At 41.2% G+C, this 20,137-nt stretch overlaps 1 protein-coding gene across 2 annotated transcripts in view; it reads right to left on the bottom strand.

The window, feature by feature from the left end:
* The window catches only part of man1a2 (mannosidase, alpha, class 1A, member 2), a 130,276-nt gene that overhangs the window by 91,626 nt on the left and 18,513 nt on the right, over window positions 1-20,137 (bottom strand). For both annotated transcript variants that reach the window (XM_053328435.1, XM_053328436.1), the window contains exon 3: window positions 2,387-2,648. In XM_053328435.1, coding sequence (XP_053184410.1) covers window positions 2,387-2,648 — 262 coding nt within the window. The remainder of the gene's footprint in view (window positions 1-2,386; window positions 2,649-20,137) is intronic.

Below are 20,137 nucleotides of genomic sequence, written 5' to 3'. Positions count from 1 at the left end.
TTACTTGCTTCCAAGACAAAAATAACTTCTCTATATTAAGAATTCTCCATGGAAAACTAATGAAAAGTTGAAGGGAAAAACATCACCTCCTACCATTAGATTAAAGATGTTTTTGATTTCATTATGGACAAATGCTGCCAAATAGAGTTTTCCAATATCATTGATGACCAAACCTTAATGAAGGTGAACTGTGCCTTTGTACCATGGCACACTGACTGCCACTGCTGGCTTATTTCAACAGCTCTGGGCCAACAATACCTCATGATGTAACAGGTGAATTGTACTGGAACAGTTAATAGTCAAATTCAACCCATTCCTTTTCTTTTATTGGCCTAAAGCTCTCTTCATCTCTCGACAAAGGTTTAATGGCCACTAATGTCCAGGTTGCATAATTAGCGGAATAGCTAAAAGAGAGCACAGAGCTCTGAGCTAATGGAAGTCGTGGCACAGGGTTGGGTTTTTTTTTGTGTTCTGTGCCGTCAGTGAATTATGTATTTGAGAGACATAAAACTGAGGTTCATTTCTTTTTCGGGAGGAACAAAAGGGCCTGTTTAGCATGACTGGTTCACACAGCTCAACATAAGCACCCTGCTGGATCCGACCGATTCCCAACAATTTCACACCCTTGACTGGACTGAAGACACTCAAAATTTCAGCCTCCACAGTCAATAGCCAGCAAGCAGGCATTGCTTCATTTATAAACCCCAGAGCATATGAACACGACCAAGATTCTGATCTAGAGACACAAAGGTGTAGTAAAATAATGTGGTTCATTATCAAGACTCTACAATACTTACCATGATCACCAGATCAAGTAAACTAGATTATTCTAGAAGAACTGTTTGGGATACTTACGAATTACAGATGTGGACCTTAAATTGGTCTTTTCATTGAGATAAACATGGATATACCTTTTGGACGCACCTGGTTGTGTCTTTTGGACCTACCTTTTAGACTGAGCATTTAGATAGTTCCAATCACCAAAAACTCTAAACATTCATCAACTACATATATTTTAAACATATATTATAGAGTGGAGTGATTATCTTGTATGATAGGATTCTTGTTCACTATAAAATGTATTTTAAAGTTATTTCTTTCGTGTTTTTGTGAAATAATGTCGTCAGCGTGTGTATTTCGTGACTGTACCACCACCATACATAACCGTCCTCGAGGCTAGATGGATGGAAAGTAATCGAAAATGATCATCTAATCCCCTTCGGTCATAATAACCAGAAGTATACACATGAGTGCAATCATTGATCCATCACAGTCCATCACAGAACTGGGCACTGGACCAGATTTTGGACCAAACCAAAATAAGCCTAAAAAACAGGCTCAGACTTCCTGCGTAGTTGTGCAGTAGGTCAGACAGATGGTATAATCCCAAAGAAATGAAACAGCAGACTGGTTCAACAAACACCACTGCCCAGACCGCTACTTACCGTCCACAGGAAACACAATGGATGACACAAAGATGGATGCTGATACTCCTTCTTGGACTTGACTTTACAACATCAAATGGGAAAATGGCTGTCTGGTGGCTGGGATTTTAAAAAAGGAGGACAGAAAGAAAAAAAGCCTGTCTTGTGGATACAATTGTATGGCAGTGTGCTATTATGATTTCTCCTTGGAATCATGGGGCAATCAGGAAAAAAGGGGCGCGTACTGAGCCGTAGCCCATACTGCTGCTACTTTCTTGCTCATTTGGGAGCGTATGGCATTCTCTCTGAATGGTAATTATGAAGGGAACAAAAGGGGCATTTAGCGACAAAGGCGGGTTTTGGAGTGAATGGGCCGGCTCCCCGTGAGCGGCGAGTGTTCTGACTCCAAGTGCCGTTTCAAGAGAGATGATATGAGGTAATTATGCAGGAGAACTTGCGGAGGGGGAGAGAAAAAAAAAGGGGGGGGGGGGGGCGGAGCAGCACAGAGAGGGAGATGGGTTGGGGTTTGGCTTAGTGTCTATAGAGAGCGGGACCAGATAGCACCATCTGCATTCTGCACAGGCACTGTCCGTCTGGCTCGCTGTTGCCTTAAATAAGAGCTGGCGCCGAAACAGACAGCGTGCAACAGAAATTTATTCAGACAGTACAGTTTAGTCAAGCTCAGGCCAGGGCAATTCATTGAAAAGTTACCCAAGCAGACATGACTTTTTTAGACGACCCAATTTCAGTCATTTCGGTAGGTTAGATTCATTCATTGAGACAGAATACCACCTAACCTTTGAAACCCTTTAAAAATAAGGGCAATTGTTTCACCAGCAGTTGTAGTCAATATAATTATGGGTTGTAATCTGGAATGAAAGAAAGGGTCTGGTTCTTGCTGCAGTGCTGCTATACAAGCTGAGTGTGTTGCAATGACACAAGAAGAGAAACTCTCATCTTACCTCTCGAATCTTGTCGCGTTTCTCTTTGACGTCAGGCTCTAGCGGCTCGCCGTCGTTGACGCCCACCACCTTGGGCATGGGGACTGGCGGCAAAGGTTTGGGACCCGCATCCTTCTTTTTCAGGTCCTCAATCACTTTGTTCTTTTCTGTCTGAATCTCCGCCTTCAGATCCTCGCGTGACTTTCGCAGCTTCTCCTTGGCCTCCTGCAGAGCTCGCTCATGGTCTGCCCGGATCTTGTCCCGCAGGCTCTCCTCCTCCTCCCTGCAGGAAGCAATAAGAAGGAAGAAGGTGAAACAAAAAGGTTTTTCCATTCTATATTCTTTGTTTGGATCAAAATTAGCTTCTGTGAAGTGGCTGCTGCTGGTCTACCTGCGGTGCACACACACAAAGAGTTATTGAAACCAAGGCTGACACACAAAGAGCAGAACATTACAGGAGGACAGGTGTACAGCAGGGGTCTCTTTTGGAAATGAATTAAAGCTAAACTAAGAGTACATACTGACTGATGGGAAAGTAATACTCCACTGTTTTAGAGACTTTTGCAGTGTGAAACAGCACCTGCGCTCATTTTTCCCCCTGAAGTCCTATAATGTTTTATATCATAATAAGAAAATAGATTTTTATGATATTAGTAGACATGGTCACCAAAGCTAGCAGGATAACAGCACAAAACCAGACTACAACTCCCCCTCCTCTAATTCAGATCATGATATCGGAGAAAAAACCATCAGTCTCTACTGGTAGACCAACAACCCACCCCCACCCCCTCTGACCCTACTACAGTGCAGTTACATCAGCTGCAGGAAATAGGGCAGGTGTAGAGGAACATCATGAGGAGGCATACAGCGCTAGAAGGAAACATTTTCTTGGGTTTCACATGGTGGTACGAGCCCCAGGGGTGTTGACACAACTGTACCCCCGTGAGGATGTGGGTCAGCCATGAAAAACAAACAGCGGGATGCTGAAGCAAAAAGGTGACAGGAGGACAATGACATTGTGCTGTTCTCGCGCGGTCGCTGAAAGGAAGAAAATATTGAAAACTAATCTCGCCTCGCCATTATGTGGGCTTAGATGTGTTCGACCGCAGCCGGATGACACGCGGTGACAGCTGTGATCCAGGTTGAAGAACAGCAGCCTGCTGTAGAGCTGGAGGTGGCGTTTTACAAAACAACACCCTGTCTGTTACATGAAAACACAAACATCAGGTGTCAAATCCTTTGTGTTTCGGCTGGGTGATAGTGTATATACACACCACATGTACAGTTCACAGCCTGTGTATTAATCACATTCAGTGTGGGAGGATGATATGACATCTAAACATATTTACTGTGCTAAAAAGACTGTTGAACATAAGAAATAATATTTGAGGTCTTTGCAGCAAACTGAGGAAAACTGAGCTTTGTTTAAACTTTAAATATGTTTAAAATCAACGTGAATAACTGTTGAACATGTGTGTTGACTTGATTGGCGTCTTATACTGGGCTAAATACTAAATCCTCAAGCATTTTTGGTCATCATTTTCCTCATTTAAATGTGTTAAAGTTTAAAAAAATAAAGAGAAGCTAGAGATTTTCTTGGCTGACTCCTATTCCTGATTATCTCAGTCTGATTTTCATTGATTTCTAATTCTACTTTCCTTCAAAAAACTTCTAACTTTCATGGAAAATTCAGTTGTATGAACAAGGGCCAGGCACTATGACTTAAATTTCACAGTATACTATGAAGGATGGAGAGTAATGGTATCTATCACAGTATATTATTTATTCTTAAAATATCAATATAAATATAGGCAGCAAGAGATTGTTCTGTTCTCTGTTGAAGAGTGGCTGAGACTGTCACTAAAATGAGAACAGCTGGTCCACCTTGAACATCAGTCCACCTTAAGTGCTCGGACAGGTTAGGCCAACCATTGTCGCTAACTTTGAGGCTAATCTTGTTCACTTTAATCAGCAGGTGGCAAGCAAGGCATTGGAAATTGGGCTTGTGTGGTTGATGTTTTACATGAGTTCATAGTTGTTCCTCCACACATGTACGCAAACTCAACGTAGAAGAACAAGGCTGGCAGTGGCAGCGCTGCAACGTCAACTGCTGTGCGGGTACAAATTTAACTGGCTGATTCTGATCACAGGCCGATCAATCGGTGCATCTCATTGAGAAACCTTGAAAAAAAAGCTCTCACCAGAGTGCACGTGGGTCTGTTTATTAATGACCTTCTGAACTCAGGAAATGTGGAAGGAACTGACGGCCTGCTGTGATCCATGTGGATTCAGCTGCAGACCTCCACAGAGCAACAGAGCTCACATCTCTGACAAAATGAGAAAACATCACTGAACATGGTGTGTGTGTGTGTGTGTGTGTGTGATTATGTGTCAGTCTGCAAAAAAACAGATTCATGGATAAACGACTTTAAGTTCTCATTTTAAAAGCAGCCCTACAACAGTTACTGCAACACTAAGTGACTGAGCTTGAATACTGAGATTGAATATTGAAAAACTGAATATTGAAAAACTGAGATTGAATATTGTTAACACTTCCAATAATGAACTGAAACATTAGAAAGATGTCATGTGTACCAGTTACTGGCTTTGAGAAGTGACTCTGGCTTCATTTAAACCTGGAATTAACATGTGATGTGTATTGGGAAACATCTTTGCATTAAAATGTATTCTTATTTTCTCAGTTTTGCCAACACTCTAATCAGATCTCAGCAGGCAAATTAGCTGAGGTGGATTTATCAACAAACATGGCGTGTGTGTCCCAGATCTAAAGCAGACCTGCTACCATTGAACGTCATTCATTTCTACATTATTTTTAGTGAAAGAAGACTTCTAGCTTCTAGCTATCTGTAGCTTTTGCAGGACATGCTTTTGCATTTTCTGCCTTATGGATTACATTTACACCTGGCTGACATCCAATCACACTGCGAGCCTGACTCACTCCAGATGTGGTCTAACTGATCTGATCAAACTGAGACCACAATGTGTTCTGAGTGCACTGACACCTTGCATTCACATGAGGATACAGATCACATTTTAATACCAGGTGTGTCCGCTTCCAAAAAAACTTGAATTTCTGGTTTGCTTATAAGTGGGACATGAGAACCTAAATTAAGTAAATATATAATTATAACATTGTACAAAAACAGTAAAGTTTTACTAAAGAACCAAAGAAATCAAACTGTAGGTGCCGTCAAATGTGCTCATTTATTATTAACGCCAACACACAATGTGTTCATTATCCTGCTTTTCATCTGTCATTTTTTTTCCTGTACAGGACTAATGTAAGGTCATATAAGGTAACATACACGTGTTTATTGTACATCTAAATCACAAAATAATTCAAATGAGTTTTCAATATCAACCTTCAAAATTAACAGCAGGATAAGTGATACTCCCAGTATTTTTTTTACTCTCCATCTTTGCCAATTCAGCTAATTAACAGTTTTCACAAGAGTTTTGTTTGCTGGAAACTACACAGCAGGATGATATTTGGATGATGCTCAAAGTCAGCACCAGCTAGTCAGATTTAGCATGAATACTCTAGGATGTAAAAAGAGTCTGCCTTCAAAACAAAAGCATTATCAAACCATCATCGTTATCATTATTAAATAACTGCAAGGACATAGATCATCATATAGATTTTTCTTTCGAAAGCAATTAATGGAAGAACTTTCTTCTAACAATGGCAATGCTGAAATGTTTTTTGTTTTTTTTAACCCAAATCAAATTTGAGGATCAATGTTGTTTTTTCAAAGCGGGAATGAACACTAATATTTTTTCCCCAAGAGTATATGTGCTCCTAGATGAAAAAATAAGGAACACACAGAAAGAAATCTAGGAGTTGAGTGAAAAATGTTGCAGTAAGAGAGAGTTTATGAAGTCAGTAATGGGTGGATTTCTCAGCAGTTTATCTTTCACACTAAGTCATTACTGTGTCTCACTGTCTTACCACCTGCTGCTGTTTCTGCTGTGTGTGGGTGAGCTCAGGTTTTTGTCAAACAGACTCAGATTGAAATAGACTGAGGGCAGTATGATGCAAGACCAGTATTCTAATAGAACACCATTCCTCTAAGACCAGTATCAATGAGAGAACAAGAACTCAACTATCATTCACCTTTTTGTGTTGGACCACAGTCAACAAGTTCATTCATTAATCAGGAAGTGTCCTTATTGTGTGTTTTAAACTAGAGCTGGAATTAAATGAATTCAGTTAGGTTGACTCACCACCACTACCCTCCACCTTCTCATGGAGGCGCTGAACAGACTGGTGACAGTCAGTTCAGCAATTATTGGTGACAGTGAAGAAGAAAAGCCACGAGCAACTGCTGTCAGACTCTGTGTCCATGCTGGAAACACAAAGAGTCCACTGGAGCTTTGATAGTCACTAGAAGCACATTCATGGGGGCTTTTTAAACTTTGTGTGTGTGTGTTTGTGTGTGTGTGTGTGTGTGTGTGTTAGGGGGTGTGTCCGTATGTAGCCACAGCCCTACTGTTTATTATGTCATCAGCTCTGAATATAACACAGCACAGTTAGTTATCCCATGTGCTTTGTTTAATGCTAAACAAAATAAAAGAATGTTTAGTTTATTAGTACATCACAGCCTCTCTGGTGTCTTGTTCTAACACTACCAGCAGCTCTCTGAGAGGCTACAAGCAGTGTGCTGATTTATACTTTATATCTACTAATAAATACTACTTTTTGAACAATTACCAGCCAGGGAAACGAGATTATGGTAGTTTGCAATCTTTACTCACACACTGTGCTCCTCATAAATTATTTAGGGGCAAAATGTGAGTGAAATATTTGCGCTGTGGAGCTCTGCAAACATTTAAATCATCCTCTAGACTCTCACAACTGGAATATCACTACGTTATATTCCAGGTTTTAATTTTCTCCTCAAGCTACATCATGATAGGAAACACCGTTTTAGTGAATGAGTAAGTGAATGTGGCTTCTGATCGCTCTGCAATAAAAACCTAATTAAAATCAGTTACCAAAATGAACGTAACACCGGTGATTGGTCCGTGATGAGTCACAAAACTACACAACAGGTGCACATGAGAAAGAATTAGAATGTAACAGAGTAAAAGGACCAAAAGTGAAGGAGAGATGACCCCGCCAAAATAAAAGACATGCGGAAGAATACTGAGGAAACAGAATACGACAGAAAGAAATAAGATAAAGAAGTGAGACTTGGACACAAAGTCAATGAGACGGAGAAAATGAATGGGCAAGAGCGAGAGAGAGAGAGAGAGAGAGAGAGAGAGAGAGAGAGAGAGAGCGAGAAACAGACATTTCATACTAATTATCCTTCACACAACACAATGCAACCATTTTATAATTCTATCATGATGCTGAATGTGGGGCCAACAGAGACCAAAATAAACAGCTTCCCAGTTACGCAACATCGCCCTGGAAACAACTCATAAATATTCATGCTAAGACTCCACGTCTGACTTTAATTGATAGAAACATATTTTGCTACATCGGGTCGGCCGTTACGGCGTGTACATGCATGTGTAAGATTGTATTATATGTTTCTGTTTAGTGTGTGTGTGTGTGTGTGTGTGTGTGTGTGTGTGTGTGTGTGTGTGTGTGTGTGTGTGTTACAGCCTGGGTGTGAATGTAAGTGAGTGTGTATGTTCTATTTCTCTGTAATGAGGTTTTTCTGTGTGCCGGTGACTTCGATCTTACAAATTTTTTGTCTGTGCGGTGTGTGCCTCAGTGTTTGTGTGTGTCTACACCCGTGAGGGGCGGGGAGGGGGACGGGGGGGTCACACCTCCTCTGTATGCCATCCTCTGTGCCTCTGCTAGTGAGAGCGCCCTCAGCAACGTGCATTTAAATGTGATATTTAGACGGGCGCCGATGGTAGATGACTGGCTAATGTCTGCACGGGCGTTCTGTGTGTGTGTGTGTGTGTGTGTGTGTGTGTGTGTGTGTGTTCCCAGAGAGCGTGACCAAAGAAAATGAGGAGTTTAAAAGCACCGATGGGTTGCTGATTCTGCTGCATATTATACTAAGTCAGAACATTGTCACGCAAGAACAAACGCCATCATACAAATTACATAAATGTGCAGGTTGCAAAACAGGAAACGGTGCACGCCAGCAGTTCTGGTGAATATTAATTCCTGCACGAACATGTATGAGCCTTCTGCAGCTTCTCTCCTATCTCTCTCTCTCTCTCTGTCCTTCTCCAAGCCCCCCCCCCTGCCCCCCTGTCTTCTATCACTCTTTTCTTTTCCACTGTCGGTGATTCCCTTCCCTCCAGTTTCGTATAATGTCAAACGTACAATTAAGAGTGCGTCAACAGCTGCCCGGCACCATTACCTTGACGACAGCGAGCGTGGGCCCAAAACGCCTCGCTGCCCAGGTGACCACCCAATGTTTCGCCCCCTTTTGGCGTTTCCTAACATCCTCCTGACATCGCCCCGAAAAGTTAATAAAAGCTCCTCCCTGATTAGTTGTTCCAGTCGTGTCCGGCTTTTGCTAATCGCTTCCTCATTCTATTATCCTACCCTGGAATTTCTTCTTCTTCTTCTTTTTCCTGGAGCGTCATGAAATCTACTGCTCGGAGAAAGCCTGGCCCTTTCCATGGCAACCAGAGAGGAGCAGCGGTCCTGAGGAAGGGGGGATCTTAGTATATTAAAGAGGTGTTTTTTCAAGCCGTGGAAACACAATAAAACTCTGTGGGGGGGGGTGTTGGCAGGCTGGATGCCACGTAACCATGGCAACAAACAGACATACGCAGACAGAGGTCACGGACGGCGAGTCAAGTCTTAATTAGTTAATTTACTCATTACACCGGGCTGACTGCACAGTATCTGATTGTAGTGGTGCTCCCGACTTGCAGGAGGGAAATACAAACATAAAGGCTGCCTTTCACACCAGGTCGTGGTGTCGGACTCATGCGGGGCATTTTAAAACTAATCGCTTATTACCGTGGCAACAGACAGTATGTGGGCAGTCGATATTCATTATTTTTTGTAATTGTGTGTGGTTAAAGTGAAACATATAGGGACACACACTAGAGATGTCCTTCCTTTGAATCAGCATCACAACAGTTGTTGAACAGATGAAGTGAAATGTGCCAAATCAGCTAAAATAAACCCAATCCAATGTGATACCACGTTCACTGTAATCAGTCTTTCTCAGCCTGTAAGTGTTGTGTAGCTGCTCTCCTTTTTAACAGCCTGCAGTGTGAGTATTTCGCTGCATATAGGAGTGAAAATGAAGGGAACAGCAGTGACTGACTGACTGAGTGAGTGAGTTCTGACACCTCCCGATTGTGAAAATACAATTTCAACACCGTCGGAATCTGTTATCAAATCTTTTATCACTCCTCCTTCCTTCTTATGTGGAACATCCGTGCTAATTCATGCTAACTATGAGTAACTCACAAACCACGAACCCACTATGCTCAGCCAAAGAGAATTTGTGAGTACAGTAACAACACTGTACAAATGTGAGTCTTTTTGTAGCTCTCAGAACACCAACAGAGTGATACGTCTTGTCTCTAAGCTTAAGCTTCCGAGATGGACAAGTGCAAGTCCTACATTTCTTACTAAAAATGCACTTTTCTGTCTTAAAAAACAAAACAAAAACTAATTTACAACCACCACGGCTCTCAGTTTAGTAGCAGCTAAATGACCCTACAATGAGAATAGATGGTCCACTTTAAAAGGACGGTCCACCCTAACTGAGCCTGACCAGGCTAGGCTAACCTGCTGTGGCTAACTTGAAGGCTAACCCCTTCACTTTAATCAGCAGGTGGCAAACAGAATAGAGGAAGTATTTTACGATAAGGTCCATAATGTAGTTATCGTGACAGGCGTATGGATGTGTCACGCTATGTCAATTATAGGAGTCTCATTATCTCCTTTATATTTTCATTCAGTTCATAGTTGAGAACACGGGACCCTCAGCACTGCAAGAAGCTTGTGAAAAATTATGTGTGCCAAATTTAGAAGGGTCAACCTGTTATGTCTAGATAAATATCTAAACAACATTTAAGTACATTAAAGTATTGGATTGGACTCAGTATCAGCATATACCCAGGACTCAGATCAGTATCTAGACCAAAAAAATCTAAAATATAGATCTGGACTTTGCTATAACACACCCTCACTCACATATTGGGGCTATTACTGGCTGTTCTTCACCACCCTGATAAGCCCCCCCCCCCCCGTGCTGCAGATGACAGAAACTCTCTCAACTAAAAACGCCATCATCTCCCGTCTCATGGATACCTCAAGTGACAGCGAGTCATTTTGAACTGAGAGTAAAGCAGGTTCAACCCACATTGAATCTTCATGAATGTGCTATCCTGTGTGTGTGTGGGGGGGGGGGGGGGGGGGGGGGGTCATCTATCTGTGGTCGTCACCCTTCACAGGGTATGGTCTCTGCTAAATAACATGATAATGATATAAAAATAAGAAGCAGTTGAAGAAGAGTGTGATGTGATTGAGGAGTTATAAAAGGCCGACCTTTCAAGAGCTGGGCTTTGGAATGCGAGAGCAGCAGAGCACGAAAATACGGCAAAGTGGTTCGTGTTGGTGCGACAGGTGTACTTTTCAAAACCGTGGTCCTATTTCCATTTCAGCTGACAGGTGTATCATTATGAGACGAGATAGGTTTGTGAAATGTTGCAGCCTGTTTATGCTTTTTTTCCCCTCTGGTTTATTCTCTGTAGGTTAAGGTGCAACTTAAAAAGCATGTTTGGACCGGCAACATAAGATTCATTTTGGATCTCAGACCTTCTACAACATCGCTCAGCTGACTCACAGGCAGGACCTGGTGACAGCAGCAACATAAAAACACCTACAAAGATCACAAATTGAAAACCTTTCCATTAAAAAAAAAGGAAGAGCTAGAAGATGTGATGAAGTAATTCTTGTAGCATTTTAACAAAGATCTACCTTTTCATAATAACGAGTAAATTCTAATTTTAATAAAAAATGGTTCTGTCTATTAAGTGGAAATTATGCCTCTTAGTGTGTCCCATTAATTAGCTAAACTGTGGCGGCCTGACACAGTCTAATTTGTTCTGTCACACTTTCATAATGAACCAAACATATTTTTACACTTCTCATATTAACATAAGAGATATTTAATGTGGTGTGTGGTGCCTTTGCTTCAGCAACAGTTACTGGGAATACACATAGAAGGTCATGGACTCCATTTTTTTTAATAATGGTGGAAAAATCTGAAGGCCGTCCTTCTTTTTTTTTTCTCCAAAGATTTATTTTTGGGCTTTTTTTTGACAGTAGCTGTCATAGAGGCCGACAGGAAACATGGAGAGGGAGGGGGATGACCTGCAGCATAAATCTTTTGCTGGAATCGAACCAGGGACAGTGCCATTATGTGGCCTGCACTGTAAGCACTCAGCTACCAAGGAGCTTCCACCATCCTTCATTCTGACAGATTAAACTGAGGATGATCAACTGTAACTATAACTTCTACACACTCCTGTCCAGTTAGTGGCAAGTGTGCATATTAATTAGCTATTATCTTGTCTTTGACGTGCATCACTATATTCTATAATAGTGCTGGGCGGTTTACTGGTTCACACTGAATACCGGTGTACATTTTTGTATTGATATGATTTTTTAATGTACCGCCATACCGGTGTGTTTCATCACACAACGTTAGGAACGCTGCGCCGCGCCACACTTTTTTTTTTTTTTTTTTAAAGATTTTGTTGGCATAGACACCTTTATTTATCAGTAGACTGAAAGGAAACATGGGAGTGAGAGGGGGGGTGTGACATGCAGCAAAGGACCTCCGATCGGGATTCGAACCGAGGTCAGCTGCGTATATGGCATGCACTCTAACCACTGACCACCTGCGCGCCCCACATCCTGGTTTTTAATAATTAGTCAGTAAACTCAGCATCGTCTGACGCAGGCTGGAAAATGTGCACTTTTATTTACAGTTAAAACATTTCGCTGTTTCAGCTTCTGTCAAACTAACAGAGCTGTGGCGGCTTCCTGTCTAAGCTTTCAAAGTAAAACCTTTGTTATTGTGCTCTTCTTATTATCATTAACAAACAAAGTTGGGGCTGTAAATTACTGGAGATTCCGGAGAGAGAAGACAAAACAGGAGAGCCGAAGGAGATGAGTCTAAAATACTGGAGAAAACTGGGAAAAACGTGGAATGTTGTCGGCTCTGATATTACTACTAGTGTGGAATTCTACAATATTGACTCATCATGACAGTAAAAAGTCCAAAGTCCATCCTAAATCAATCTACTGCAGTACAGTAGTAGTTCCTCTCTCAACCAGTAGAAGATGTTGTGAACACCTGATTATGCATGAAAAAAAAAATACCGTCATATACCGTGAAACCGCTTTTATTTTGAAAAATACCATCATATACCGTTTTTGAAAAATACCTTGATATACATTTTTGGTCATACCGCCCAGCACTATTCTATAACAAAATGTCAGGGCAGCTGAGTGTCTGAAGCTCCTTTAAAGAGCCTGATAATTGTGATGCTTTGATAAACGAGGTGAAAGAAGAGGGAGTGATGTGGTGGAGGATGCAAACCATAACTGATAATGTGTGTGCAGAGGAGACTTGATGAATGTTCCAGGTGAGGCATCATTACTGACCTCCACAATGGGCTTAACACATCTCGCTATTCAGGTGATGACACGTGGCATTCAGGTTGAAGTGCTTAAGACTTGCTGCACCAATTATATAAAAATAAAAATGAATGAAAAAAGCTATTAAATATGTCTTGGAAAAAATGAAAATGAACATGATGGGTAATGACAGATTATGACAGTTTTACGACCCTGTCCATCAAAAATGACGTACAATGAGAAAGTCTGACGCAACCACTGGATCCACACTGACTATGTCTTCTTTCTTCTGTAAACTGCTGTGTTTCAGTGTAGATGAAAAGGGCAGCATCCACTTAAACTGTCTTCTCCAGGCTGACTGACAGCACAAATGTTCTGATCAAACTGTTTACAAGAGCATAAACTTCTTCTAGATGTAGCATCTTAACTTTGCTCTCAAAGTGCGGCGGATTGATCATTAAACTTTAAAATGAGTCAAAATTGTGGGTAAGTGTGCCCCCCGGCAAGGACGATATCCTGAGGGAAATATTGCCTGTGAATATATCCAACTATAGCCGGCTGTGTCATTACAGGCCTATCACCCTATCACGAGTCACTCTAGCACTCCAGCAGCACCCTCTCCTCCTGTTATTGTGAGATTTTCTCTCTCCTCGACTCTTCTCTCAGGGCGATCGTGACAGCACAAAATGTAGTTTTCCATTTTAGGGAAATATTTCTTTTTTTTCTCCAGCTCATCTTCATTCTGCTGTGGCTGATGGAGGCAAATACTTCCAAAACAGATCATTAGCTGATGAAGTCAATTAGCGGATGACATTAACCTGCCCTTTGAAAACAATATCAACTAGTTTACCACACATTATTTCCTCCTGTCATAACACGAGCAGTGCTGAAAATCATAGAATACCAAAACAATCGTGGAGGATCGCTCTGATAAATAACTGAAGCAATAAATCAACTGCTGATTTCCTGTAAGTCATCAGAGGCTTCATCGGTCATGTGTGAGCACAGGTGGATGAGATGCCAGCTGCTCACAAGAGTCATGTTTTACTGTTGAATGGAGAAGACATGATTGTAATTTAGTGGTGCAGAAATGTTCAAATGAAAGCAGAGAGGCTAATCAGAGTGCTCTTCTCAGCAGGTGGAAATTAGAATGGAGGAAACATGTTAAATGAAGGTTAAAACAGCACTGATTTTACTAATATGCAGCTTATAACCATATGGAGAGAATTTGCTTGAGACACACAAACTGCAAAAGGTCTCTTAACACTGACTGTGTCAATGTAAAACTCTCAACCCACAAGAAAATCAACTCATCTGAAACTTAAACTAACATTGCATTCTTTGGCACTAGTCTTTGTATTTTTGCTTTATATGTTGCATGTATTTTTATGATTGTTCAGCACTTTGGTCAGCTGCTGTTTTTTTTAAAATGTGCTTTAAAAATTTAGAGACTTGACTTTGACACAGAAAAGCTCCAAATCCTCACATTTGAGAAGACGCAAAAAGCAAATATTGTGAATTTCTGCTTTAAAGATGACTAAAAATCCATTTTCAACTGTGAATATAGTTTCATTTCTAGTCAACTGGCTAATCGTTTCAGCTTTAACTGTTCATTTAATGAACCAATCTTTTTCAAAATGTTCATTAAAAAAGATCCTTTTGTGAGGTTCCTATGTCCAGTTAATTCATAACCAACTAACATGCTGTATCCCTTTAATGCTAGTCCTCCCTTTATCTGCTGTGCAGGTGTAACATTAGTCCTAGATTTTTAAAAATGGGCTGTTAACACAAACACAAAGACAACATAAGGTCAGGTTAGGTTTTTACTGAAGTGAGACAGTAAGAGACATTAGGCCTGTCACAATGACTTCTTTTGTTGAACTATATATCGTCTCAGAAATAATGGCGATAAATGATATTATGTCATTTGAAGATCATTTTATACCACTGATATAATAACATAATAAAGCAAGGGGGGGGGGGGGGGGCCGTGAGGGGTGGGATTGGAGAGTGGCTTTCATTTTGACTATATGATACATTTAATAAGTTGGCACCAGAAACAACAAGCAGCTAAACAAAGTGATTGGCTAAACATGAGGGGGAGGTGTAGGAGGGTGGGCTGTGATAAAAGTTCCCCCAGTGTGTGGGTATTTAAAATCAAGAACCTCTTGAATCTCTTCTTTCTTCTGTCAAGTGTTTACATGGTTCAACTCTGACACGTGAGACTGGAGTGTTTGCTTCTTCTCGAGCATCTTTAAGCCAGAGAGCTCTCATGAGAACAGTGATGTCTCAAGTGATGTCTGTCTCATGCTCGTCCAAAAAAACATTGTAAACGGAGAGAGGAGGCCCGCGTTCCAGGTCTTTGAGGAAGCAGGGTTTTTGTTTCTTAAGGGCCGAGTTCCCTTCAACGTGGACAATCAGGCTGCTTCCATGTCCTCTTTTTTTCCCTGTGACCCACTTGGCTCAAACGGAAGCTGCATAGCTGTGTGTCTAACATCACTCCTGAGTAATAGTATCCTCAGCCCCGACAACTTCCTGCCACCGGCTAGGAGTTTTCAACGACAAACACCCAAAGACGTGGCGCTCTCTGCTTCTCAGTTCTTTCCTCTTAGCTGCAAACACTTCAACTCATTCTTGACGCCCTGATCAACAGAGTCTTTTATGCTGGAGATCAAGAATAATGGCAATTATCTTTAAGAATGTAAGACGAGTCGATTACCTTCCTTTGATCTGACAGAGAAACGCAGGAGAGATTATTTCTAGTGCTGTAATGACATAAATAAAGTAACCAATTAAAATACAGTTTGACTATTGTGACTATTTGCTTTATACAAGGCAGAAAACCTATTAAATGTTTCAAATGCTCAGATATATATACAAGTTAGTTCAAGTTGGTTTTTGTAGAGATGCACTAATTACAATTATCTTGTCCAAGTTTGACTCTTTTACTTTCTAAGAACCATCATTTGGAAAATTAAATGGAAAATTTCGATTCCCCCCCCCCCCCCCCCCCCCCCCCCCAAGCAATGCAGCTGTGTCAATTAGCTGGCGGCTAACAGCTGCGTGTAGTGTGAAGGCCATGCGTAGGAAATAAACGCTCCGTTTCTCTTGTAAAATTTTCCAAATATCGTGCACGTCATTCTTCTGCAGACCCCATTTAACAGCAGTTGCCCATTTTTAGAGTCAAATCTCACTGATGATGTTATTTCTCCACTTTTCTACTCATTAAAAACAGCAGAGATGGATGTTTTAATATCTATGGTTGAGATTCCTTATCAGCCTGAAAGCTGTCAAGGCAATTTAGAAAAAGAGGAGAGATGACCTTGTTTCTTGTTTTCCCCTCTCTCTCACACACATGGGTACAAACCATACGTGATCCATTCATCTATGTTGCTGTATGTTTCTCAGTTGGCCACCTGAGCCTCCCCCGATAGCACTCGAGCTGCACCCGTGTTCACATCCAGCCCTTCTGACCTACATCATGGCTGGCTGACTAATGCCTTCATGGCACACACACAGAGACACACACACACAGAGGAGTCCATCTCCTGGAGCTAGCACTGTGTAGGCCGGCTAGAAAAACAAACACTGAGCCCGGCTGGTTGCTGCCCAGCTAGATAAGAACTTTGAGGAGATAAGAGGGGAAGACGGACTGATGATTGAGAGCTTCACTGGAGAGAAATAAACCCTAAGGATGCTCCCTTTTCTGATTTTTCTAGACTGTCAAAAACTACACACTGACTTTGAATTACTGTAGCTGTGCTGTTTATAGTGGATTAAAAAGTAGCCTGGACAACCTGACAGTGGCATCAGAGGGGAAAATGGGAAATCAACTGAAAACCCACCCGCTATCTTCATGGTGAATTATGGAGCATTTACAGCAGGGGGGCCCAATATGTCGATTTCGGCCCCACAGTTGATTGTAAAGCCCATGCTGAAAGACTGCATGCCATTCAAAAAAAATAGTAAATGTTGTCATCTCTCCTCCCTATAATAGCGCTTGCCACTTGATTGACATGTATGAGTGGCCAGTCTGTCAAGTCCAGAATGCAAAATGACTATATAGAAATAAACGAGAGGGAGAGAGAGAGAGAGAGAGAGAACGAGAGAGAGAGAACGAGAGAGAGAGAACGAGAACGAGAGAGAGAGAGAGAGAGAGAGAGAGAGAGAGAGAGAGAGGCGCCGAAAGACAGACAGACGGAAATAGGGAGAGAGAAAGAGAGAGACATATAGAGACGGAGACAGAAAGACAGAGAGAATAGATAGAGAGAGCAAAGCAGAGAAAGAGAGAGCTACTAGCAAATATTACTGCTTATATGACTCATTGGTGACTGCTCTGGTAACTAAGCTGAATATTAATTTGTGTTTTGTTTTGGCGAGGAGAATTTTTTCCTTGCAAAAAAAAAAAAAAAAAAAAAAGAATCCTGTATTATCACCAAATTGCTAATTATTGCCGTTTTATTTCTTGGTGCAGACAGTTTATATAATCAGATGTGCTGGCAACTTAAAAACATGCTAAGTGTCTTCATTTGATATTATTCTGGGGCTGAATTCCTGTGTCAACTCAAGCAGGTTTATTTGAAACTGAAGCTCTGGAAATGTAAGGGCCAATTTCTTAAATTGGCGCTGAGCGGTCTCTCTTTGATCCTGTTCCTTTAACTGACAGGGAGCCATTGTGGAGTCAGACTGCAGCACCGGTGTGTTTGGCAGGGCTGGGATTTAGTGAGGAGCTTTGTAGTTAACCGTGGTCACATCGTCCCTGAAGACCAGCAACCCTCCCCCCTCTCTCTCTCTCTCTCTTTCTGTCTCTCTAATTCCATTTTCCACTCTCTCGTTCTTTTTCTCTCTTTGCTACTAACTTTTTGTGTGTGTCTCTTAGTCTTTCTCTGGTTTTAATCTTGTTGCTGTTGGAGCACTCCAGAGATGACAAATGAGAGTGAGGCACACATCTAACGTGCACTACTGACTTGTGTCACACACACACTCTAACATCAGACCCGCACATTAACACCAAAGATGACCCTCACTTGTACATTCTTTCAACAGCGTCAATTTATAATGTCAAAAATGATTGAAATCACTAGTTTTAACACTACTCCTAACTTCTCTGTTATCCTTTCCATCCATCATCCCCACTTCCTTCCTTCATCCCCTGCTTTCCAGGCATTATCAGATACTCTGTGGCAAGAACTGCTGCACCGATCCCATCTTAAGAACTGCAGAGTTATTACGGATGCTCCCAACTAGTTTTTAGGGCTGATACAGATCACCAATCGAGAACCAGCTGAGCCGGTTCGGATCCTTCACGCGTGTGTCAAAGCCATCCGTGCAGTTTCCCTCCCTTCGTACTGGTGGTAACTGATTCCAAAAGTCATTTTTACAAGTAGAAGTGATTAATTACATCTTGCTCTATCCCGTTACGCCTTGCAGAAACCGCAATTACCTTCAGAGTTCTGGATGGGTTTCTCTCTGCTGCCTCTTTGACTGATCACGGAGCGCTTTCAGAATCAAATGATATGGCAAACAGACGTTTCTTCATCTGTTTCACATGCAGTAAAAGTGGAAGCTCTGCAATAATAATAATACAGGCATTTGTCGCACGTTCATGTCTGATCTCATTCAAAAGACAACCTCTCTATTTTCTGTTAGCTTCCATTCATTCATTGTCAACTTTTCCCTATGCAGACAAAGATCCTACCTGTGTGTAAGTGTCTTACTTCTAGGTTGTATTTTTGATCACTGATTAGATAGAGAGTATTTATTGCTCATAATTATTGATCACATGACATCATGTCTTTAATTGTATCTATTATATTTTACCATGTTGATCATTTTCTTTTCTTTCTAATTCTCATGGTCTATAGCAGAGGTCACTAATAGGTGGACCATAGACCAGACCCCGCCCTATCCGGACCAGGACCTGTGATTATATTTTAACAGGTGCAGCTTCTCCAGCTATTACGGTAAAAGTGGAGCAGCCCTCAGAATCTCTCAGACCACTGCACATAGCCAATCTTTCTCACATAATGCTAAGCAGCCAATAAAACCCTAACCCTTTATTTATCTTATTCTTTTTTATTCTTATTGTATAATTTATTTGAATCCCACAAGTTCAGTTTAAATACTAATACATGAAGTCTACTGTATTTACTTGACAGTTTACAATCAACCCACTAGGCACAGATACTGATGGAACTACAATGTTACTGCAAGGTACTGAAAATTAACAGACATTATGTTGTTCCGGAGCTTCACTCTTAATTGAATACCCCTGTTCTATAGTCTGACAAGTGAGGCAGGCTACTTGTATTAACACAGGTGCTCATCAATTAGTTAGTGAACTTTCAAGTCCTCTCATTAGGTGATTGATATATTGTAGTGTGGAAATGCTGCCCATGATATACCTGATGAAGGTCTGAGAGACAGTGTGTGATTGCACCTTCCTCCTACACACCTGCCACTACTCAGGTGTGCAGAGATTCCTTTCTTTAATTTTTGGAAAGACTTATCCAAACTCATTATAACATTTAAATATCAGAGTTAGAGGGTTAGAGGCTCCCTTTTCACTCATCATAAATGGTGTTGGGGCTGCATGCTGAGGCTTTAATGAGAAACTGGGTTTGATAGCTAAAATGACAGTAGGGACAAAGTGGGGTTAATTGCACTTGCACAATCACTAAATGGCTCCAATGTGAAGCCTGGACATGCTGATGACTGTACAAGCTCGTCATATTATTAGAATGAGGAAATCCTGTTAAATCCTGTGTTGTCTTTGTGTTAATAAGGCTCATGTGGGTCATACTAAAGACTTTTTTCCTTGTTCTTCCATTTATTTTCATCAACTTTAAAAAAGGACATGAACCCTTAAAGTCTACATGAATAATAGAATGCAATTTAAAAAAAAAAAAAAAACACATTATCCATTTTAATATTTTTTTGGGAAGGGACGAAAGTCTTCATAGTTGCCGTTTTCATCATCATTTTCATCATATTGCTTTAATTAATAAAACAAAGTCACAACAAAGAGAGGGGGAAAAAAATCTATTGAGGGCAGATGTGCTTTCAGATATGCTGAATAATCTGTTTGATCTGCTGCTGCACTAATAACAACTGCTGCTGGCCTACTGATGAAAATACCACCTACAACTATAGCTAGTTTATTTCCA

This window comes from Scomber japonicus, chromosome 11 (genome assembly GCF_027409825.1).
Source record: "Scomber japonicus isolate fScoJap1 chromosome 11, fScoJap1.pri, whole genome shotgun sequence".
Taxonomy (NCBI): Eukaryota; Metazoa; Chordata; class Actinopteri; order Scombriformes; family Scombridae; genus Scomber; species Scomber japonicus.
This window is presented reverse-complemented; position numbering and strand designations above follow the sequence as displayed.